At 40.7% G+C, this 24,915-nt stretch overlaps 1 protein-coding gene across 1 annotated transcript in view; it reads right to left on the reverse strand.

Annotated features, from left to right (window-relative positions):
- Positions 1-24,915, reverse strand: part of CUNH18orf63 (chromosome unknown C18orf63 homolog) — a 158,949-nt gene that overhangs the window by 17,576 nt on the left and 116,458 nt on the right. The window contains exons 11-12 of the mRNA XM_089682380.1: positions 11,290-11,473; positions 5,452-6,216 (exon numbers count right to left, since the gene is read on the reverse strand). Coding sequence (XP_089538506.1) covers positions 5,452-6,216; positions 11,290-11,473 — 949 coding nt within the window. The remainder of the gene's footprint in view (positions 1-5,451; positions 6,217-11,289; positions 11,474-24,915) is intronic.

Here is a 24,915-nt window from a genome sequence, read left to right on the forward strand (position 1 = left end):
AGGCCGAGGTCTTTCCGGAAGGGGAATTTCGGGATATCAAACCAAGTCCCAGCATTACTCCTTCTCCATCTTGGAAGTTAGTAAAGGAGAGCGTCTTCCTTTTGTAAGCAAAGGAGAGGTGAAATGGAAAGGCCCAGTTTGACAGTTCATCAGGTGAGTTAGTAGGGGCTTTAGGGAATGTCTCTTTTGGATGGTCAACTGAGATATATCGGCAAATATTTGGTCGGCATGACACAATAGGGTAATATCCCCTCTGGTTCTGGCAGCTACCATGATTTTCTCATTGAGCCTATAAAAATGTGGTTTGACGATCACATATCTAGGTAGAACATCAGTTCTAGGAGCCGTCAGAGCCTGATGAAAGCGATCCAGTTTCAGTTGGTGTCAGGGACAAGATCCTGTATTAATGTATGTATAGCTGGTTCCAGGTCCATGACATGTCTCAGGCAGTCCCCGAATACAAAATCTGTAGCGATGGGACTTATTCTCTAAATCTTCAACATTTGCATTTGCTTGGTCGAGCTGCTCTTGCAGAGAGATCATGTTGGTATTTTGGTTTATACTTTTCACTGTGCCATCCACCTTGGACTCAATGGAATCTAAGCGTTCTCTTATGATCTAAAAGTCATTCTTGATATCTGTTGTGATAATGGCACAGGCTTTAGATAGTTCTTATTGTAGGAGAGCAGAAAATCTAGCAATAAGTACTGCATCTCCAGAGTAAGCAACAGGAGATATAGGTGATTGGTCTGCAACAGAGCTGGTCTGACTCAAGGCTAGTTCAGCCAGCTCGGCCATGTTTTTGCCCGCAGAGGAAGCAGGGGAAGATATTGCACAGTCAATTTCCCAACCAAGGGATGCAGAGGAAGGAGAGAATTGTTGTTAGTTCACACTTGGGGATGGCGGCTGTTGCTCATCCTGGGACTGTGAAGAGAAGGGGTCCCACATCGTGTTCTCCCTGGTGGGGCTGCCTTGTGCTGCAGGCTTCTGGACCAGAGCCACCTTGGCTGCTAGGGATCACTGTGAATGGGAGCGGGACTGGCACACCAAGCGTGTCTGCTGTGGTGGCTTCTTTTTAGCCGCTCCCACTGTCCTCCGGTGCATCGTGACCTCCCCCAGCTGCCGGCACCTTTAGTGGGCTTCCTCCTGCACCCCAAATAGCTAATTGTAGCTTAGGAAGGTCGTGCGGAGCGTGGTCAGAACATGTCCGCTTCCAGCTCCATGCGCATGTGCACTATGTGTTTTTTATACTTTTAATTATTTTTTTTTGTTTTGTTGTTCATCCATCTTTTTTTCCTATGGGCCAGCTAATGTATTGATTGCTTATTGTGTATTATATTACCTATGTATCTTATATGTACTTGAGTTTAACAATCTGAAGAAGCGGTTGTTACAGTGAAACAAACAGCAACCATCAACAATTTTTAATAGGGGTCTCATTAGGATTATGAACTTGATCCAAAGCCACCTTGTAAAAGAAGAGCATGTTTATTTACCTTTGCGTTGGTTTGTGTGTTAAAATTCCATTGTGTGGCTGATCCCCCCCAGCTGCAGGTATCCACCACTTCCAGGTGTGTCTAATACCTGTTCCTCGCTGCACACTGTGTTTCCATCTGTCTGCTCATAAATTCTGTAGTGATCACAATGTAGTGGAGTTTTAACATACAGGCCGGGTGGAAAGGTACATGCTTATGTTTTATGGGGTGGCTTTAGATCAAAACTGTGATCATAATGATAGGGTCACTTTACCCCTTCCACTGGCAAGAACACATCATGGCAAAGAAAGAATTAAAATAAACCCATGTTTGCAATAGCTGTAGAGTCTCTTGATCACTATTACAGATAAACACATTTGCCTTCCCATTACTACTCTGTGGTTCCCATTCTCCCACTCCTCCTGTGAGCCTGGGACACAGGATAGCAAGCAGGAGGACATCAAAGCACATCTGTTCTCCAATTTCCTCTGCAATAAATGAGCTCAGAAATGCACAGCTTAGCAACACCCCAATGTATATGCACTTACAAATGCCCATGTAGGGCATGCATGCATGTTTGAGTGGCAATTGTGCAACATACTGTATATTAAAGTGGTTGTAATCCTCAGTCATCTGAACAAAGCACAGATATATACAGTCAGGTCCATAAATATTGGGACATCGAAACAATTCTAACATTTTTGGCTCTATACACTACCACAATGGATTTGAAATGAAACAAACAAGATGTGCTTTACCTGCAGACTGTCAGCTTTAATGTGAGGGTATTTACATCCAAATCAGGTGAACGGTATAGGAATTACAACAGTTTGCATATGTACCTCCCACTTTGTAAGGGACCAAAAGTAATGGGACAATTGGATTCTCAGCTGTTCCATGGCCAGGTGTGTGTTATTCCCTCATTATCCCAATTACAATGAGCAGATAAAAGGTCCAGAGTTCATTTCAAGTGTGCTATTTGAATTTGGAATCTGTTGCTGTCAACTCTCAAGATGAGATCCAAAGAGCTGTCACTATCAGTGAAGCAAGCCATCATTAGGCTGAAAAAACAAAACAAACCCATCAGAGAGATAGCAAAAACATTAGGCGTGGCCAAAACAACTGTTTGGAACATTCTTAAAAAGAAGGAACGCACCGGTGAGCTCAGCAACACCAAAAGACCCGGAAGACCACGGAAAACAACTGTGGTGGATGACCGAAGAATTCTTTCCCTGGTGAAGAAAACACCCTTCACAACAGTTGGCCAGATCAAGAACACTCTCCAGGAGGTAGGTGTATGTGTGTCAAAGTCAACAATCAAGAGAAGACTTCACCAGAGTGAATACAGAGGGTTCACCACAAGATGTAAACCATTGGTGAGCCTCAAAAACAGGAAGGCCAGATTAGAGTTTGCCAAACGACATCTAAAAAAGCCTTCACAGTTCTGGAACAACATCCTATGGACAGATGAGACCAAGATCAACTTGTACCAGAGTGATGGGAAGAGAAGAGTACAGAGAAGGAAAGGAACTGCTCATGATCCTAAGCATACCACCTCATCAGTGAAGCATGGTAATGGTAGTGTCATGGCGTGGGCATGTATGGCTGCCAATGGAACTGGTTCTCTTGTATTTATTGATGATGTGACTGCTGACAAAAGCAGCAGGATGAATTCTGAAGTGTTTCGGGCAATATTATCTTCTCATATTCAGCCAAATGCTTCACAACTCATTGGACGTTGCTTCACAGTGCAGATGGACAATGACCCAAAGCATACTGCAAAAGCAACCAAAGAGTTTTTTAAGGGAAAGAAGTGGAATGTTATGCAATGGCCAAGTCAATCACCTGACCTGAATCCGATTGAGCATGCATTTCACTTGCTGAAGACAAAACTGAAGGGAAAATGCCCCAAGAACAAGCAGGAACTGAAGACAGTTGCAGTAGAGGCCTGGCAGAGCATCACCAGGGATGAAACCCAGCGTCTGGTGATGTCTATGCGTTCCAGACTTCAGGCTCTAATTGACTGCAAAGGATTTGCAACCAAGTATTAAAAAGTGAAAGTTTGATTTATGATTATTATTCTGTCCCATTACTTTTGGTCCCTTAACAAGTGGGAGGTACATATGCAAACTGTTGTAATTCCTACACCGTTCACCTGATTTGGATGTAAATACCCTCAAATTAAAGCTGACAGACTGCAGTTAAAGCACATCTTGCGCATTTCATTTCAAATCCATTGTGGTGGTGTATAGAGCCAAAAATTTTAGAATTGTGTCCATGTCCCAATATTTATGGACCTGACTGTATAGTATTTACTTGTCTCTCTGCAGAGCTCTAAGTGCCATTGCTCTCTGGGGCTTCATTCTTCTATTATCAGCTGGGAGGGGGGGTTGGGGGTCGAGCTCAGCAGACAGCTTTACAGCTCCTGTGTGCTTTGGTTGGGGCTTTCCTCCAATCAGCTCTCACAGAACTCTAACTGCAGCTCCGTGCCACCATCTCTGTGATACTGACAAATGCAGAAGGATTTTACTTAAAAATTAGCACTTTTGAAGGGATGTACAAAACAGATGACTGCATATAGACAAGTAAAACTTATGTAGTAGGATTTGTTTTATTTCTGTGTATCACCTGAGGCTATTCACTTCACTGGGTATATGTGAGGGTTTACAAACACTTTAAGTACCATTGTGCACACCAGAGTGAGAGGAATATTGCTAGGGCTATCATTTATGTAAACTGATCTAAGGGTTTTTAAAGCATCACCTATGAAAAATGTTGGGTACTATTTTTTTTTTTTTTTACCATTTCATAGATACACACAATTTTAGGCCTTTTTTCACACAGTTAGACCTCTTTCAAACAAGTGGAAAAGGGGGTGCTAAAAACAGGAGGCAGAGCTGCATATTAGCGTTTCTCTTCCCCTCTCTCTGCTAATGTGATCCCAGTAATGACAGAGAGGAGCAGGCAAGGGAGGGACAAACAAAGATGCTGTGTAGGTGCTAAATATGCTCCGCATCAAGTGATGACCTCACTGGCTGTCAGGATAACAGTCGGCATGGAGTCCAAGGCTGTAATGCTGCACAATAAAGACCAGTAGCTTTGTTTAACAAAAAGACAGGCTTGATCCACTATTGGCTTGTTGACAATTTTGTGGCAGGTTATGGCAATTTTTTCGCATTTTCCCAAGTCAACTCTGAAAATCCAGAGGGCACCCTGGTTGAAAAAGGCTGTCCTAAACATGGTCCAGACAAAATATTCCTTCTGGCAAACAAGCTTCTTTCTGTAAAGTTTCATGCTTGGACCTTAAGATCAAAAAGACAGCCCTCTGTGAGATTCTCCATGACAGTCCTAGATCTCGTGGTTGCCTCATGTAAGGCTGTCTCCTTTGCTAGGTTGCACTCTAGGCCTTTCCAAGCCAACATTCGTTTGGCCTGGAACAAAAACTCCATGTCTCAACTTCCCTATAATTATCTTTAGCCATGCAAGGAACAACCCTTGATAAGGGAAAGCTGTTTCTCACACACATGGAAAATGATAACATATGATTCCAATCTTTCACAGTTCAGGGAACCTGGTCACCCAGTTAGGTAAAGCTCCCCATCAACATCTTGGAGCTCATAGCAATAAAACTGGTTCTGCAGCACTAGACTCCCCTTCTTCAGGGACACCCAATCAGACTGTAATCAGACATTGCCACAACAGTGGCCTCAATAATTCACCAGGGGTATACCAGGAGTTAGGCAGCCTTGAAATAAGTCTGTTCATCTCTGGGGTGGAAAAGCACTGGCCAACAATCTCAGCTGTTTGGAGTTCAATTGTCAACTTCTGGGATGTGAACAGCGGAGATTAAGGATAAATCTCCCCAATGTGACACACAATGCAAAAAAAGACTGAACTGTTTTAATCATTCCTCAGCCTATACAAAGTTTTAGATAAGTATTGTAATAGAGCAGCAATTTTGGCAGATAAACCTTACCTGTATGCTGACTTCTTGAGTTATGCATTCTGTATTGCTGGGGCTTACATTCTCAGCATTCTGATTTTTATATGAAATGCTGGCCGGTATCTCCTTGATGCAATTTTTTTCACAACTGGCATTTGTGTGTAACTTCAATGGCTCAGCACCATTTGGATTTGAGACATGCCTGGGCTTTACTTCTATTTGACAGGAAGCAGAACATAACTGATGTTTTCCAACAGCAACTGAATGTGGATGCTGTGTAGCATTTATTGTCCAGTATTTTTCTCTTCCATGATTTTTCATAATCATAGACTGATTAATTCTTTTTTTTAAAGATAGATCTGCTTTAGCATCTATAATCTGACTAAATGAAGGTTGGGTGGGCTTAGGAAAGACCATCACAGAGCTGCCTGTTAGAGCTGTGGAGTTATGCGCTTTTAAAGAATGGGGAATGCAAGAATGGAACATGCTTTTATCTTGTGTTGTAAGTTGGAAATGACCTGAATTCACTTCATTTTTTCTGTGGAACATTGGCACATATCTTTGTACAGGTTCTTCCTGCCTTACAGACGAGTAGGAATTCTGAAATGGCAAAGGAGGTGTTATAAAGGGTTCCATTTGTAATGATGCTGAAGTAGGTTTTTCAGGATGAACTTTCTCTGATACATGTCCCTCTGTTATTTGCTTCACAGGCACTGTCTTCTGGCTTGTTGCTGCACTGTACCTTGAAAGTGATGCCGAGGGCAGTTTTGCCGTTAGGTTGACAAGGTTTGTTTTGCCCTGGAAATATAACATTTAAATTGATGAATTAATAGTGCTTAATACTTACAACCTCCAAAAGAAGGACAGGTGTGTGTGTGTAGAAATGCTGTGAAGTAGGAACGCTTTAAAAAATATATTTTTCAATTGTTTATTTTATTTTTCCTTCAGATTTTATTTTTAATTTTTTTATAAAGAAAAATAGGCAACAAAAAACTAAAACAGCAACAACAAAAAAACAAAACCCAAAACATTAAGACCAAGGTCAAATTGCCTCAATGAACAGTATCAGCATCAGTACATTTGATACAACATCATCTAGTTTTCCAGAAATATTTGCAAGTATTCTAAAATATTCAGAAATCCTTCAGAGCAGATAATATAAAAGAAAACTTCTCTGTGACAGGCCATCTCCCTCTACTAAAAACATACCCAACCTTTATTATGGATTGAAATTAAAATTAGAATGTGATGCATCTATTTTCTCCAAAACTTTTTAAACTTCTGAAAGGCATTATGTTGAACATAAGTATATTTTTCTAACATTACATGTTTATCCGTTTCCCGAATCCAGTCTCTAAGGGTAAGAGTGTTGGGTGAACTCAGCTTATGCACTTTAAAAAGAGATCTCATAAGAGCCACTGCCTGGTCCTGATCCAGGCTATTGGAATTTACATATCCTAGAAGGCATAGAATGGGATCTGGAGCACAGGTACAACACTTCCTGCCAATGCCAAAATAGCCTCGGGCATCGTCAGGAGAGATGCATAAAAGGAGCCAGGAGATTGAGCGCATCTTCCTCATTCATAATTTCCTCTCCTGCCTACCCTATGCAACAGCATCCAGGGTAGGATAAGCCCTATACAAAATGAAAAGCTGAGTCACTCTATGAGTAGCAGATATTGAGACAATCTGTACATTTTGTAATATTTGATCTCATATATACCTTAGGGCCACATCCGTTTCTGCCTCCCATCTTTGCCTACAAGGAACGGCAAAATCAGAAGGCATTTCAGATAGCAATCGTGTAGAAATTGTGAAATTTCCGAAAATGCTCTATTCCACCATAACGGTGTAAATCTAGTATAGCCTAAAATGCCTAATATTTTTTTAGTGCATTGCCAGACCTTACTTATCAGATAAAATGCAGGGTAGATAGATTGAAAGGTGGGATAGTGGAATCCAAGGCCAACATAGAATAAAGTATATTATAGGAAGATGCGTGCAGGCTACGACTTTCCCAACCTGTGAGATGTTCAAGTCGGGCCACCAAAAAACATAGCCAAGGATTTTGTGCCGATATCGCCACTTGGTCGTTTTGGGTTTTGTAAGAATTCATATTTGATTCTGGCAGGCTTGTTACACCATATCAGGTTCCAAAAAATCATAGTGAATTCTTTAAAGTATTAGTGCGGAATCCAGCAAGGAGAATTGTGTAGATGAACATTAGCTGAGACTTCCATATCATTTTTAAAAGATTATTACAACCAGCCACAAAAAGTGTCAGATATTATCAAAGCTAAAACGCTTAAGCACCTCACATATGTGACTCCACTCTATGCTGTCAAAGCCTTGGCAGTATCTAAAGACAGCATTGCTCTATTTGTCGAATTGTCTCCAGGAGTTTGGATATTTAAAAAAGTGCATCTTATATTCACGGCAGTTGAAGAGTTGGGCATTAAACCAGTTTGGTCTGGGTGAATAATGGATGTAATAACTTTATTTAGCCTATTGGCTAAAACGTTAGCTAAAATGTTGATATCTGTAGCAAGCAACTAGACTGGTCTGCAAAATTCCAGAAATAATAAATCTTTTCCTTTCTTAGGTAAGTCCACAATAATGACTTCCATTATAGACGGAAGGAGACAACTAGTTACCAGGGCCACATTAAAAAGATGTAGCAGAAGGGGCAAAGGTATTCTTCCATACTGTACATAAACTTAATTGGGAAGCCCAACCCAGCCGGGAGTCTTCCCTTTAGAAAAGGATGCAACAGCAGCTTCCAACTGCTCCGTAGTCATCAGAGCATCCAGCAGGCCTAGAGAGATTGATGGCATCTAAAAAGTGTTAATAGTTCAGCTGCTTAGCCTTGTTTGCACGAAAACATAGGAACTGGGGTTCAGAAAAATGGCAGTCTGTGCTCTGGACTGGCAAGTCAAAATCCTAAATATCTGGCTGTAGCAAAAGGCAGTTTATTCACAAAAGGGCAGGACAGCAGTACAATAATGAATGTCAGCAGCCAACAGTGAAGCCTGGTGGGGGTTCCTTACAAGTTTGGGGCTGTATTCCTGCAGAGTTGGAATTTTGGTCAGGATCACTGGTGTCCTCAATGCTGAGAAATACAGGCAGATATCCATCATGCCGTAAAAACAGGGAGACATGTGATTGGCCACAAATTTATTCTGCAGCAGGACAACAACCCCAAACATGCAGCCAATGTCATTAGGAAATATCTTCAGTATAAAGAAGAACAAGGAGTCCTGGAAGTGATGGTTTGGCTCTCACAGAGCCCCCCTTTTCCTTCTGTTTTGAACTGTATTGTAATTGTACTACCCCCCTATATATTGTAAAGCGGTGCGTAAACTGTTGGTGCTATATAAATCCCGTATAATAATAATCTCAACATCACTGAGTCCATCTGGGATTACATGAAGAGACAGAAGGACTTGAGGCAGCCTACACCCACAGAATATCTTTGGTTAGTTCTCCAAGACATTTGGATACCTGTCAAATTCCTTTAAAATCTGTGTGCAAGTGTACCTAGAAGAATTGATGCTGTTATGAAGACAAAGGGTGGTCATGCCAATATTGATTTGATTTGGATTTCTGCTCATTTACTTTCAATTTTGTTAATTGATAAAAAAAAATATGAACATTTCTATTATCAAAAGCATTCTTAATCTACAGCATTTCATTCACACCTAAGACTTTTTAACAGTACTGATTCTGATGCCCATTTTAGTCTCATTTCCCTGCTCTTACCTGACAGGGAGGTGGAACTCAGTGTGGTCTTCTGCTACTGTATTTTATGACCTTTTACCCACCACTGTAAGATTGTGAATTCCTGCAGTTGTGGACTTTCTGTGCTTTCAAAAAATCAGGACACTGTCCTTTGACCTCTCTCATTACAAAGATGTTTTTGCTTTAGAGACTGTAACTGAAAGTTTTCTGCTTTTTTACATTGCAAGCTAAAACCTTCTGAGATTGTAGTGTGAAATAATCCCAGTAGTTCAGCAGTTTCAATATGGTGCAGCCAACATGTCTGGCACCATTACCGTATTATAATCAAATTCACTCACATTGTATTTTTTCCCATTCTAATGATTGGTTTGAACAATAATTAATCCTGTAGGTGATATCTACGTATGTGCTTTATTTATTGTTGTTAATCTTATGTATTGTTGTTACGTTTCAGCTAGATGATTCACTGTTTGGCTGTATGTGTACTGTGGGGAAAATAATTATTTGATCCCCTGCAGATTTTGTAAGTTTGCCCACTTATAAAGAAATAAAGGGTCTATAATTGTTATCATAGATCTATTTTAAATTACACAATATCAAACAAAATCCAGAAAAAACACATGATACTAATGTTATAAATTGAGTTGCAGTTCAGTGAGTAAAACAAGTATTTGATCCCCAAGCAAAACATGGTTTGCACACATCTCAGGGGGGATTTTGGTCCACTCTTCTTTATAGATCTCCTCTAAATTCTTAAGGTTTCTTGACTGTTGCTTGGCAACTCAAAGTTTCAGCTCCCTCCATAAATTTTCTATAGGATTAAGGTCTGGAGACTGGCTAGGCCACGCCATGACCTTAATGTGCGTCTTCTTGAGCCACCCCTTTGTCGCCTTGGTGGTACATTTTGGGTCATTGTCATGCTGAAAGACCCATCCACAACCCATCTTCAGTGTTCTGGCTGAGGCCAATACATGGCCCCACCCATTGGCCCCTCAATACAGCAAAGTTGGCCTGTACCTTTAGCAGAGAAACAGCCCCAAAGCAAAATGTTTCCACCTCCGTGCTTGACTGTAGGGATGGTGTTCTTAGGGTCATAGTCAGCATTTTTCTTCCTCCAAACATGGCGAGTCGATTTATTGCCAAAGAGCTTAATTTTGTTCTCATCTGACCACAGCACTTTCTTCCAGTCCTTCTCTGATTCATTTAGATGTTCATTGGCAAACTTCAGATAGGCCTGTACATGTGCCTTCTTGAGGATGGGACCTTATGGGTGCTGCAGGATTTCAATCCGTGGCAGCTTATTGTGTTACAAATGGTTTGTTTGCTGACTGTGGTCCCAACTGCTTTGAAATCATTCACAAGCTTCTCTAGTGTAGGTCTGGGCAGATCCCTTAGTTTTCTCATGATCATCCTTAACCCATGAGGCAAAATCTTGCATGGAGCTCCAAACCGAGGGCGATTATTGGTTATTTTGTATTTCTTTCATTTGCAAATAATCGTTCCAACAGTTGTCTCCTTTACAACAAGCTTCTTGCTGATGGTCTTGTAGTCCATTCCAGCCTTCTGCAGTTCTACAATCTTGTCCCTGATGTCCTTTGACAGGTCTTTTGTCATTTGCCCATGGTGGTGAGGTTTGAATGACAGAAAGATATTCTATGGAAAGTTGCCTTTTGTACAAAAAACGAGTTGTTGTTAGGAGCACCTTGTTAAATTGACAGGACTAATCTGTGTACCACATGATCACATAGCCAGTGTGTGGGAGCCAGAATTATTATTGGTTGGTAGGAGATCAAATACTTATTTTACTCACTGAACTGCAACTCAATTTATAACATTTGTATCGTGTTTTTTTTTCTGGATTTGTAGTTGATATCCTGTCTCTATCATTTAAAATACACCTATGATAAAAATTATAGACCCTTCATTTCTTTGTAAGTGGGCAAACGTACAAATCTGCAGGGGATCAAATAATTATTTTCTCCACTGTAAGTGAGCATGTGAACCTACTAAAATAGCTAGAGACATTGCGTTCTTTCTCTGTTACCAACTAAAAGTCTCGTTCTCTATTCCCAAAGCACCCTCTAGTGGATATTTAGTAAAAAAAAAAAAAATAAAGGATTATCTTGCAGCTACCTGTGATTGAGGTCTTCTTAATTCCATAACTGTGTAAACAGGATTCTCACTTATCTTTACGGGAAAACCACAAAGATGAGACATATTAAGCTTGAGGTCACAGATGAAAGCATTTGCAATTCTTGCCATATCCACTCTGGGATAAAACTGGATGGGCTGACTTCTTAGGCAAATAAAGGGATACCTGAATCTCAAAGTTAAGATCTGACATACATGTTACATGATGCACAAAGCTAAAGGCATATATTTACCCACAAAGTAATTTTGTTGTTCATTTTAACAACGTGATGGCAGGGGTCCATTTGTACACAGGGGATATTTAGAGAAGAGTGAACACAATGCAACAAATTCAGATTACTATACCTGTGAATATATTTGTATTTTATGTATTGATATGGCAGTACATACAACCCACCAATCTCCCGAATTAGCCCTTCAGTTATAGGAATGCAGACAACTTCAGTGGGACCACAGAACATTTTCCTCTAAGTGCTAAAATATATAAGTAAATGTTCAGTTAATGAGTTAAAATTATTGACATGGAAGCTCTTGATGTTATAAAAGGTCATACGACTGCTTCTGCAAGTTAGGCAGGGGTAAAGTTAGTGGTTTATTTCTTCTTATATCTTCTGTGAGTCTTTAACCCTTTCTTTACATGTTTTCATACAATTCCTGCACCAAAAATATAAAAATAAAAATCTTGGCCTGACTAGCAACCAGGGAACAAATAGTTTAAAGAAGTATGGACAAACCTCTTTTGGCCAGATGTCTTCTGTGGATCACATGTACACTTAGCCCTGCACTCCTATGACCCAGATTCAGCCGCTAAAGCCCACTGTTAGCTGACATCACAGAGCCTATTCAGGCTCTTCAGGGATCAACAGTAATGTTGGGTTCCACTTCCACCCATAAGCCTGACCGGCAGCTGGCTCTACCTCTCAGCGCACTGCTCAGAGCCTGAGCCAGTCACTCCCACCCCCTCCACAGTCTGGTGCTCCAGTGACTGAGTATGCTCAGAGTGGACCCGAGAACTGAGTGATCCGAGGGTGGAAAGAGCTTAAACCTATGTACATTTCATTAAGTAAACCAAAATTTTTTGATTCGTGGATAAGCAACCTAAAATACTGCTGGTGTAATAAAATGGACATAATAGTAATTTTTTTAAAGTTGACCTAGCAGTAAATCTCTTGCATGAATAAACTGTTGACATATCACAAAACACTGCATGATTTTTCAAATATAGTGCAATTTTTTATTTTTTTTTTAACCACTTTTTTTAATCAACTTGGCCACTGCACATAAATGACCAGGTGGGAGTTTCGCCGTTCTGAGTGTATATTCCTGAACGTCCTTCAAAACATGGCCGCGCAGCTACGTGCTCTCGGTGTGCCTGTGTCCCCTGGACACAGCACAACGCCACTCGGCAGAAAGGCTAACTAATTGGCCCTTTTGATCACATGATGTCAACAAAGCCGCCATTCAGTTGAACGGCTCTGGCTCTCCTCACACAGAGCCCACTAGTGAGGAGAAGCAGAGCCGATCTGTGAGTTAGAAAAACACACATCACCTAGACTTCACCCTGTCACAGCACCAGTGATCCACATCTGTGATCCACATCTGTCACAGTGGCAGTGATCCACATCTGTCACAGTACCAGCTATCCACATATGTCACAGTACCCATGATCAACATCTGTCACAGTGCCAGCTATCCACATCTGTCACAGTGCCAGCTATCCACATCTGTCAGTGTACCAGTGGTCATCCACATCTGTACCAGTGACCCACATCTGTCACGGCATACCAGTGTAAATTCCACATGTCACAGTGATCCACATCTGTCACAGTGTACCAGTGTAAGATCCACATCTGTCACAGTGTACCAGTGTAAAAGTCAACAACTGTGCCAGTGATCCACATCTGTCACAGTGTACCAGTGATCCACATCTGTCATGGTGTACCAGTGTAAAATTCACATCTGCACCAGTGATCCACATCTGTCACGGTGCACCAGTGGCCATCTACTTCTGTACTACTTATCAACATCTGTCACTGCATACAAGTGTCAATTCCACATCTCTCACTGTGTACCAGTGATCAACATCTGTCACAGCCTATTAGTGTCAAATCCACATCTGTCAGTGTACCAGTGCTCATCCACTTCTGTACCAGTGATCAACATCTGTCATGGCCTACCAGGGTCAAATCTACATCTGTCACAGTTTTCCAGTGCTTAGTAGCTGTCACACAGTACTAGTATAAAATCCACATCAGTACCAGTGAAAACATATGTTACAGTGTACCAGAGTAAAAGCCACACCTGTACCAGTGATCGATATCTGTCACAGTGTACCAGTGTCAAATCAACATCTGCACCGGTGAACATCAAAATGTCTACAAAATTATACACCAGCGAGAAAGTTTTCCAGATACTGATGTAGCAGAGTAGCGGGGGAACTCTCTTTGTCAGACTCAGATTCTGAGTATGAGCCAGTTGAAAGCAGTGGGTCAGCAGCGGATTCTAAGGAGGAGAGAGTCCAAAGAGGTTCAGGAGATCTGAGGAGGAGCAGGCATCCACCAGTAGCACTGCTAGTCTGGAGGCTTCGAAGAGATTGGGTGGAACAAAGCCTCTACCCCTGTGCCCAGGTCTTAACTGACCAAGGCACTTAGCCTGATATTTCTGCCTGCTGTCGACTTACTGCTATCATGCCTCTGCCTGCTGCATGAACTGACCACACCTCTGCCTGCTACCTGTACTATGGACTGTGTTCCTGCCTACTACCAGGACTAATATTTTGGCTGTGCTAACCATGTCTCTGCCTGGACAACTAATTTGGCTGTTGCTGACCACGTCTTCCTGCTTCCCAGACCAATGCTTTGGCTGTGTTGGCAATATCTCTGCCTGCTGCCTGTAGTGGCTATAACCAGTATTGCTTCCTGCTGCCTAGGCAATAATTTTCACTGTCGCTGACCACGTCCCTGCTTGCTGGCTGGACCAATGCTCTTCTTTGTGTACAGCTGTACTACGAAAACCACAAGTAATTTTTTTGTTTACCCTTTGTGCAGCAGAATGTACATGCTATGTGTTAGAAGCCTAAAGATGCTACTCGGATGTTGGGTCTCTGGATGTGGCCAGGCTGTGGAAAAGTCTTACACATGTGGTATTGTCATACTCAGGAGGAGTAGCGGAACGTATTTTAGGGTAGAATTCTTGGTATTTACATGCTATGTGTTAGAAATATCTTATAAATGGACAACTTTGTGTAAAAAAAAAAAAAACATTTTAATTTTTTCCCCACATTTTCCAAAAATTTGTGGAAAAAAATGACGTTCAAAAGACTTGTTATGCCTCATAGAATATACATGGGGTGTTTGCTTTAAAAAAAAGGGGGTCATTGTGTTAGTAATTCCATTGTCCTGGTGCTCCAGGGCCTTAAAAAATGTGATAGTCAGGAAATGAGATTTGTAATTTATGCCTCTAGAACACCTGTAGGTGCTGCTTGGATATTGGGCTTCTGTATGTGGCCAGGCTGTGGAAAAGTCTTACACATGTGGTATCCTCATAATCAGGAGGAGCAGCAGAATGTATTTTGGGGTGTCATTTTTGGTATGTACATGCTGTGTTAGAAATATCCTAAAAATGGACAACTTTGTGTAAACAAAAATACATTGTCATTTTCTTTCCACATTTTCTGAAAACTTGTGGAATAAAATGACATGTTTAAAAGACTCATTATGCCTTGTAGAATATACATTGGAGTGTTTGCTTTCCAAAATGGGGTCATTTTGTGGGTACCATGTAGTCAGGAACTTAGATGTGTAATTTATGCCTCCAGAACGCCTGTAGATACTACTTGGATACTGGGACTCTGTATGTGGCCAGGCTGTGGAAAAGTCTTACACATGTGATATCCTCATACTCAGGAGGAGCAGCATGTGTTTTGGGGTGAAACTGCAAGTATGCATATGTTGTGTGAGAGGAATAATAACCTGTTAATATAACAGTTGTGTGGAAAAAAAAAAACACATTTTATTTACTTTGTTAATTTTCCAAAGAATTGTGGGAAAAAAATTACAGGTTCAAAAAACTCACCATGCATCTTACTAAATACCTTAAAATGTCTACTTTTCAAAAAAGGGGTCATTTGGGGGGTATTTGTACTGTTCTGGCTTGTTAGTGTCTCAAGAAATGAGATAGGCCATCAGTACATTAGGTTTAATCAGGAGTGTTCAATTTTCAATGATATAACAAAAAATTGGTGCGGCGCTAAGACAAATATCACTAAACACACATATTATATATAATATATAACCTATATAAACAGGTGCTTTGTAAATAGTCATGCATATATAAACCTCTTGCATATCCCCCAACAGGGGCACGTGACTATATGCTTGTGATGGTAACACAAAAACACCATGCAAAGGAATATTAAATTCCTACAAGTGACAGAGGTGCATAAATTACAGTCCACTACACACAAAGACTGTGATCCTTTAAAATAAGCGTGAAAGTGCCACTGGTGTCACTGGTGCCACAATCCAGAAATGGTTTGAGTGCCTCCTCACCTCCCCGCACTGACCACAAGGGCCAATACGCCTTTGCACCTTATAGGTGTACTCCTCGAATGTCAGCCGGTACAGGTCCACACTGGATGCTACCTCAGACGCTGTTATCCCAAATGCCACCTCCAGCTGCTATATAGTGGTGGTATTGGACCACCAGATGATGCTCAGAGACATAAGAAGAGACTTGCCATAGCGTGATACCGCAATATTTATTGATAAAAAATGTGTATAACAGAATGCCCACTCACATGTCCACAAATGGTATACAGCCTTAGATAAATCCTCCTGTATCCTCGTCAAGGATACAGGAGGATTTATCTAAGGCTGTATACCATTTGTGGACATGTGAGTGGGCATTCTGTTATACACATTTTTTATCAATAAATATTGCGGTATCACGCTATGGCAAGTCTCTTCTTATGTCTCTGAGCATCATCTGGTGGTCCAATACCACCACTATATAGCAGCTGGAGGTGGCATTTGGGATAACAGCGTCTGAGGTAGCATCCAGTGTGGACCTGTACCGGCTGACATTCGAGGAGTATACCTATAAGGTGCAAAGGCGTATTGGCCCTTGTGGTCAGTGCGGGGAGGTGAGGAGGCACTCAAACCATTTCTGGATTGTGGCACCAGTGACACCAGTGGCACTTTCATGCTTATTTTAAAGGATCACAGTCTTTGTGTGTAGTGGACTGTAATTTATGCACCTCTGTCACTTGTAGGAATTTAATATTCCTTTGCATGGTGTTTTTGTGTTACCATCACAAGCATATAGTCACGTGCCCCTGTTGGGGGATATGCAAGAGGTTTATATATGCATGACTATTTACAAAGCACCTGTTTATATAGGTTATATATTATATATAATATGTGTGTTTAGTGATATTTGTCTTAGCGCCGCACCAATTTTTTGTTATTTCTATATGTACTTTTTGGTGTAAAGGAGGGTGTTGGCAGCTTAGTGTGTGTTTTTTTCTTCATCTGAAGCGCAGGAGGTTTTAATATATTTTTTAATTTTCAATGATAGGTACCATAGCTTAAGGTGGGAAAACACAATTAGAAAATCTAACCGATCGGTCATCCAATGACAGATAGCATTCATTTGTTGCTCGAAATTGTAGAACACATTAACCAATCTAAAAAAATTGTTCGTCGGGCAATACGTAGTGTTGACGTCTTCCGTACAAGTGGAAGTGATGAAGTGTGCGTGTGACCTGCAACCACGCCCTGCCGTCCAGAATGAGTGATATACACAACAATTAACAGCAATGAGTATAATATAGTTTATTACATTAACTATATGCATAAATAGTGATACATAAAAATATAATTACCACATGTGAGAGACGTTTTGGCAGTTTAGCCAAGTACAGGACCCCAAATTCCAACAAACAAGATCTGCAAAATACTCACCATGCCTCTTTTTAAATTCCTTGGGGTGTCTACTTTACAAAAAGGGGTCAAGGGGGGTCTGGTTCTATCCTGGGATTTCAGGGCCTCCGAAACTGTGATAGGTAGTGAGGAAGTGAAATGAGGAGGTTACGCACCTTCAGGCTTTCAAAGTGGTCATTGGATTTCAGGCTCCTGTATGTGGCTAGGCTCACAAAAAGTCTCACACGTGGTATCCCCATACTCAGTAGAAGTAGCAGAATGTATTTTGGGGTGTAATTCCACACATACCCATGGCTTGTGCGAGAAATATATAATTTAAATGACAACTTTGTGTAAAAAAAAAAATGTTTTTGTCATTTTCCAGAAGCTTGTGGGAAAAAAAATAAATCTTCCTTGGACTCAATATGCCTCTCAGCAGATAGCGTAGGGTGTCTACTTTCCAAAAAGGGGTCATTTGGGGGTGTTTGTACTATACTGGTATTTTAGCACCTCAAGAAACATGTGATCGGCAGTCAGAAAGTAAAAGCTGTGTAAATTCCATTATCTATACCATAGTTTGTAGATGCTATAACTTTCACACAAAGCAATCAATATACACTTATTGTGATTTTTGTATACCAAAAGCATGTAGCAGAATACATTTTGGCCTAAATTTATGATGAAATTTTAGTTTTTTTGAATATTTTTTATGACAGAAATGAGAAAATATCGTTTTTCTTTCAAAAACATTTTTTTTTCAAAACTTTTTTTTTTTTGCGCCAAAAACAAAAAGGATCTAGATAACTTCCATTTTGTATTATGTACGCCATTTTAAGTATTAAGTATTAAGTTAGTTTTTTGTAGAGATATTAGAAGTTTAATGAAACTGGTTTTTGGTTGTTCAAGGATGTATCAACAGAAGCTAACACGACCCTGACAATGTCTTTGTCTGTCTGTTTTCCCTAAAAGTTAGCCAAAACAATTTGTACCAAGAAATGTATATGTTATGTTTCATGTAGTTAGCTCATGATGGAAAGTTACAAGTTACAGTTTTGAAACTCGCTCCCCCCCTCCCTTATGATTATCTGTAGTCTATATAATCTTATTAATGTCTAATAAACTTTGAACATCTCTGAACATAAGCTGTCGTGATTTCCGTGTTCAAGGGGTGTTCCCAGAATTCTGCTGATAAACCAGGAATCTCTCCACAGACCAGGGGTCTCTGAGGGGAAAAGAAAATCATTCCTTTCAGGTGGGGGCTCGTCCGGGATGACCACCCACCTCACTTGGTAAGTAAACCTTTTGTCTTTTTATGACTAAAAGCTCTTTCTTGCCCTGTGTTGAGGGAAGGTCTTGAATCATTCTGTATTGTCTATATAGACCCGTGATAACCTGTAGCTGCTTTTGGTAAAGCAGACTTAACTCTTTGGTAAGAGTTACAAAATAGTGCACTATAATATAAAAAAAAGGTGTTTTGGTAAACACAGTTCTCTGTTTTTGGTAAAACAGTGAAGAGATAACTTTTGGGAAGTTATCAAGAGGTTAATAAGTCTGTGGAGCAGATTCTGGTTTATCTGTCTTTTGCTTTTTCTTTTTGTTGCGTAGAAGTATAAGATAATTTGTTGTGTGGAACAAAATAAGATTTTAAGCTAAAATTGTTTTATCCACTGTCTAAATATGGGTCAAGGAGGTAGTTACCCACCAGGTCCCCCAGAAAAGGGAGAAAATTGTAAGGATTATGTTGCTAGAGTTTGTGGGATGGACTATTATTTAATAAATCCCTGGGTGGATTGTATGGCAGGCTGGACAGAAGCTATGGGGAGTACAGACCCATTCCCAAGAAAGGGGGAGAAAACTGGTTAAAATGGTCACCGTATTGGGTTGATAATAGCAAGGGAAAGTTCAATTTGATTTTCTCTTTAAAACAAAAGAGGAAGTTGAAATTGGATACATTAAAAATATGCCAGGAAAAGCATCAATCTGAAAAGACATGCAGACCCAAGATTGGACTGAAAAAAGTTCAGACACCAATCCCACCCCCTCCGTATAATATATATCCTTCATTAAGTGGTTTTAAAAATGCTGCTGATGATGATTTTTTGATTAGTTTGGGGATGATTACTCCCCAGCCTAATGCCCCTCCAGTCCCTGCCCCTGTCCCTGCGCCACTTCCCGTCCCGGATCTACAACCAATACAGCCAGGCCCCTCCACTAGACCCAAACAGATTATTAGTATAAAATCACCAGACAAAGAGGGTAGCCAAGTTCAAGGCATCCTTACAGAGAATAATGACAACGAAGGAGAGTTGGAATACGAAGAACAGGGACAGGTAAATATAATAAAATTACAGAAAAAGGATGGTCAATGGAGAAGAAGTGACACCAGTCATAGAAAGGGCAGAGATGTGGAGGAATTTAGAATGCAGCTTAGATCCATGGATAAGAAACAAGAGGGAAAAAGAGAAGATGAGGGGGCCGTAGGAGGAAAGGAGTTGGCTATATTGACACTACCTTTTCTCACAGCAGGAGAACTAACTCTAAAAAAACCCATAGAATTAGAAGATATTAATAAGATTGTTAAACATTGTCCCAAGCCTACAGTATCTCCTGGAGGTACACTTGCTTATTTAAAAAAGGCATGTTTAGGAAGAAATTACACACAGGAAGATATGAGATTGATCATTGATGGTATTCTGGGAAATAATCCAGCTTGGGATTGGATAAATGTAAAAAGCATTAGTCACATAGAACCAAGTAATACACAGGCTACTTCCTATAAACTGAAATACCACAGAAGGGAGAGAAACTATGTGGGAGGAGCTTGACACAGAATTAAAAAGGGTTTTCAAGAATAAGGCTTCCCTCCCTATTGCTACACCATGTAAACAGAAGGTAGGAGAAACGGTTTCTCCTTACAACACACCTATCAATCCTGTTAAGAAGCCGGATGGCTCTTACAGGTTTGTACAAGATTTGAGGGCCATAAATAATTTGGTGGTTCCATTAGCCCCAATAGTGCCTGACGTGCCATCACTCCTAACCTCCATTCCGTCCGATGCAGAATATTTTACAGTGATTGATTTAACAAATGCATTTTTTTCGGTTCCTGTGGACCACCAGACAAGGGCGCTATTTGTATTTATATTATGAAAATTGCCAGATGAGCTGGTGTAGAATGCCTAGGGTTTTGTAGATTCGCCTGCAGTCTACTCACTTGCCCTCCAGACCACACTGAGGTCCTGGACCCCTCCCAATGGTTCGGTCCTCATTATATATGTGGATGACCTATTGATTTGTAGTTCAAGTCAGGAGGCCAGTCAGGAGGATAGTTGGTCTCTGTTAGAATGGTTGTCAGGGAATGGTCACAAAGCATCTAAAAAGAAATTACAATGGTGCCAAAAACAGGTTGAATACCTTGGTTTTATTCTAAGTCATGGTGAGAGGAATGTCAGTCACAAAAGAGCTGCGGCTCTCGTGGGTCTGCCCCGCCCACAAACGAAAAAGGACATGCTAACTTTTCTTGGTATGATTGGTTACTGCCGCCAATGGATACCTGATTGTTCATTCTATGATCACACTCTGAGGTCTGCCACACTTTCAGAATCACCTGACATTCTCACATGGTCAAATGACATGGTTGATGCCTTTGTGTACCTGAAGAATGCTATGGTAACGGCCCCTGGTCTTGGACTACCTGATTATAAGAAAATGTTTCATCTGTATGCTAGGGAAAATTGTACAACCATGGCGGGGGTCCTGGCTCAGGAACATGGAGGCAAGCTCCGCCCTGTAGCTTTTTTTTCCAAAGTAGTGCCAACTCAGGTTCAGGGCATGCCTGCTTGTCTGAGAGATTTTGCATTCTGCGTAATGGTGGTGGGAATGGCTATTTCTTTCACATTGGGACATGAAACTACCCTACACACCACACATCAAGTGTCCTTACTACTGAAAAACATACACACTCAACACATGTCAGCACAAAGGTTGAGCGGATATGAAGTGATTCTTCTATCTGATCCCAACTTGATTATTAAATATTCTTCAGCAAATTCAGGTCCTACTCCAATTTTGAATGCCCTACTGGGGCTAAAGGGGGAACAGGATGAAGTGGCACCAGAACACAATTGTATAACCCACATACAGCAAGACACTTCCCCTAGGTCCGACATGTCAGCTGTGGCTCTTGATGGGGCCCCAGATGTGTTTGTAGATGGCTCATGTTCTAGGCCAAATGATAGTATTTACCATGCAGGAGATGCCATTGTGCAACTTCCTGACAAAATACTCGAGGCAAAGCCAATTCCATATCAGTCAGCCCAAGCAGCTGAACTGATTGCCCTTACAAGAGCATGTCAATTATTTGCAGGACAGGATGTCAACATTTACACAGACTCCAAGTACGCCCATGGTGCTGTACATGATTTTGGGGTCATTTGGGAGAGAAGAGGATTCATTGCTGCTGATGGCAAAACCATATTTCACTCTTCTTTGATATCTGATCTACTCAAAGCCATACAGTTACCAAAAACATTAGCCATTCTCCATTGCAGGGCACATACAAATCGCAGAGATCATATTGCCAAAGGAAATGCATTAGCAGATAAGGTAGCAAAGGAAGGCGCATTACAATAGGTGGCCAGTGAGCAGATGCCTTTGCTCACTTCAGGCGTCACAACCACCCCACATGACCAGATGTATGCAGATTTACAAACATTTGCTACAAAAATCGATTTAGCAGACTGGGATGGTTCTGGAGCACAACTAGATCCAGCTTCTGGTCTAGTGTGCTTAGAGGGGAAACCATGCATTCCCATGTCAAGTGCCCCATTGTTCATTGCACAGTACCACGGTCTAGGACATAGAGGATGGAAAACAACATGTGAAACATTATTGCAGGATTTTTATATTACAGGTTTATCTAGGTTGGTGAAAGAATATGTTTCTAGGTGCATTACATGTATAAGGAACAATCCACAGAACCCAAAGAAATCACAACACCAGCATCTAGTGTACCCAACTACACCTTTCACCCATTTACAAATAGATTTTACCCACATGCCAAAAACAGGACAGAGGCAAGAGTTTTTGTTGGTAATGGTGGATATGTTCAGCAGATGGGTGGAAGCATTTGTCACTAATAAAGAAGATGCGCAAACTGTAGTCAGAATTCTCACACAGGAGATAATACCCAGATGGGGATGTCCGCTGCAGATAAATTCTGATAACGGACCAGCTTTTGTGGCCAAGGTATGTCAAGATTTGGTAAAAGTACTTAAGATAGATTGGAAGTTTCATATTCCCTATCATCCTCAAAGTTCGGGTATAGTAGAAAGGATGAACAGGACGATTAAGGATAAGTTGAGGAAGGCCACTGGAGGAACCTATACCCACTGGAAGAAGATGTTACCTGCAATTCTAGCAGAGGTAAGAAAGACACCTAATAAGACTACAGGGTTATCTCCTTTTGAAATATTAATGGGAAGACCGTTCCCCACTCCTTGGGCTAGACAGCCACTTATGTTAAAAAGAGGGGACCTTGACCTGGTACAACAAGAATATGTGAGAAAATTGATTCAGACTTTAGATAAGGTTGAAAGAAATGTTGCTCGCACTTTTTCTTTATCTTTTCAGGAACCAACACACCTTTTCCAAGTGGGAGATGTCGTAGTGGTCCGCCAACTCGCTAAAGACAAGAAGCAAGGCTACCTCTTTGGACCACCTACTACGGTGATAGCGGTTACCAGAACGGCTGTTCTGGTGGAGAATTCCCAGTCCTGGATCCATGCTAGTCGAGTGAAGAAGGTGAACCAAACACCTGAGAAACATGAGATGGAAAAAGGAGGTGAAGTATGAGAGAAAAATCCTCGAAGTGTGGGTGAAGTAAGTGAAAAAGGCCCTGAAGATGAAATTTTTACTGCCCCTCATGGTGCTTTGAAACTCTGGATCCTATTGGGCACACTGACTGTGCTCTTTTTCCTGCCAGTATGGATCCTAACTAACTGTATTTATCACCCTGAGGACTTGGGCCTAATAAAAGGTATCTGTGGTCAAGGACTAGTTTTAAATGAGACCCAGATAACCAAAAGTGAAAGAAAGTCAAAAAGAAAGTTTTGAAGAGAACAATCCTTTTTCAGGAAAAATGTTGATGATGCAGTTTAAATCTGCTTATGCTCAAAAGTCAGGTTATGATAAATGTTGGATCTGTAGTAAGTTACATCCTAGCACATATGAAATTCCTCTTCTGGCAGCTCCAGTCAAAATATTTTTGTTAATAAAAGGGAATGTAAGTATTGGTTTGACCAATATTACTTCTAATGCCACCATATCTTTTCCAACTCTGGGAGTCACTCAACTCCCCGATTGGTGTTTTAGACTGGAGAATACTTCCCACAAGGGAAAGGGAATGTGCTCTCAGTCCATATTAAACATATCTGATCCTGGAAGGAGGGATGGAACTTCTTCTGTGAAACTCTGGCAAGTAAATGGTAAAACCCTGAATGAAAGTTTAGAAGGGATACAAGATAATGTGGGGAAAACTATGTTTGGAAAACTTCTTTTTTATTTTACACTTGTTGTCACCCCTGAATTTCTCTCTGCAATACAAAAATTGCCGATCTCCTTGGGAAACAATACCTATATCTGTTGTGGTAAGATCTGTTACCCTTGGATACCGAGTAATGTCCAGGGCTGGTGCTATGTAGCCCAATTAGTGCCAATTATGGCAGCTATAGACCAAAAGGAACACCAGGTAAAAGCCAGTACATACCCAAAATACCAACTAACTCTGAGACAGAGAAGGGAAACCAAACAAGAAAAGGTAGATCTATTTTCTACAGGGGATAAGGTTTGGTCATGGTTCCCTACTTACACGGGATGGGGAATAACACTTATGAACTCTAAATAATTACACAAACATTATTGATGATATACTGGAGAGGAACTCTAAGGACATAGGGTTGCTAAATACTGAGACCAGAGCTATTAGAAAACAGCTGGAGATGCAAGAATTAGCTATTGAAAGTATGAGTGCTGCTCTGACAGGTTTGTGTGAGATGACAGAGGATTATGAATGTTGTACTTGGATATATAATACCACAATGACTGTTCCAAATTATTATGAAATAATAAAGCAACACAGGGAACAGGTAGATGGTTTGATGGAAGAAGCTAGAGCTATAGGAAAAGATGGATGGACTCCTTTTGATTGGTTAGGATCAGGATTTGGTTCCATCTTTTCATGGATAAAAGGTATCGCTGTAAGCATAGTCATGATATTGTTTTTTGTTTTATCTTTATATCTATGTTTTAAATGCTCATTATATTGCATTGTTAGAGCTACCAAGCCGCAGAATACAAATGAAGGTTATCTAGCTATGTACAAAAAGATGAATGAAGTAAAGAATTGAGATCATGTTCATGATCTTAGAGGGGATTGAAAGGATCTAGATAACTTCCATTTTGTATTATGTAAGCCATTTTAAGTATTAAGTATTAAGTTAGTTTTTTGTAGAGATATTAGAAGTTTAATGAAACTGGTTTTTGGTTGTTCAAGGATGTATCAACAGAAGCTAACACGACCCTGACAATGTCTTTGTCTGTCTGTTTTCCCTAAAAGTTAGCCAAAACAATTTGTACCAAGAAATGTATATGTTATGTTTCATGTAGTTAGCTCATGATGGAAAGTTAC

Source organism: Staurois parvus, unplaced genomic scaffold (genome assembly GCF_062004578.1).
Source record: "Staurois parvus isolate SC_StPar_1 unplaced genomic scaffold, SC_StPar_1.0 ptg000287l, whole genome shotgun sequence".
NCBI lineage: Eukaryota > Metazoa > Chordata > Amphibia > Anura > Ranidae > Staurois > Staurois parvus.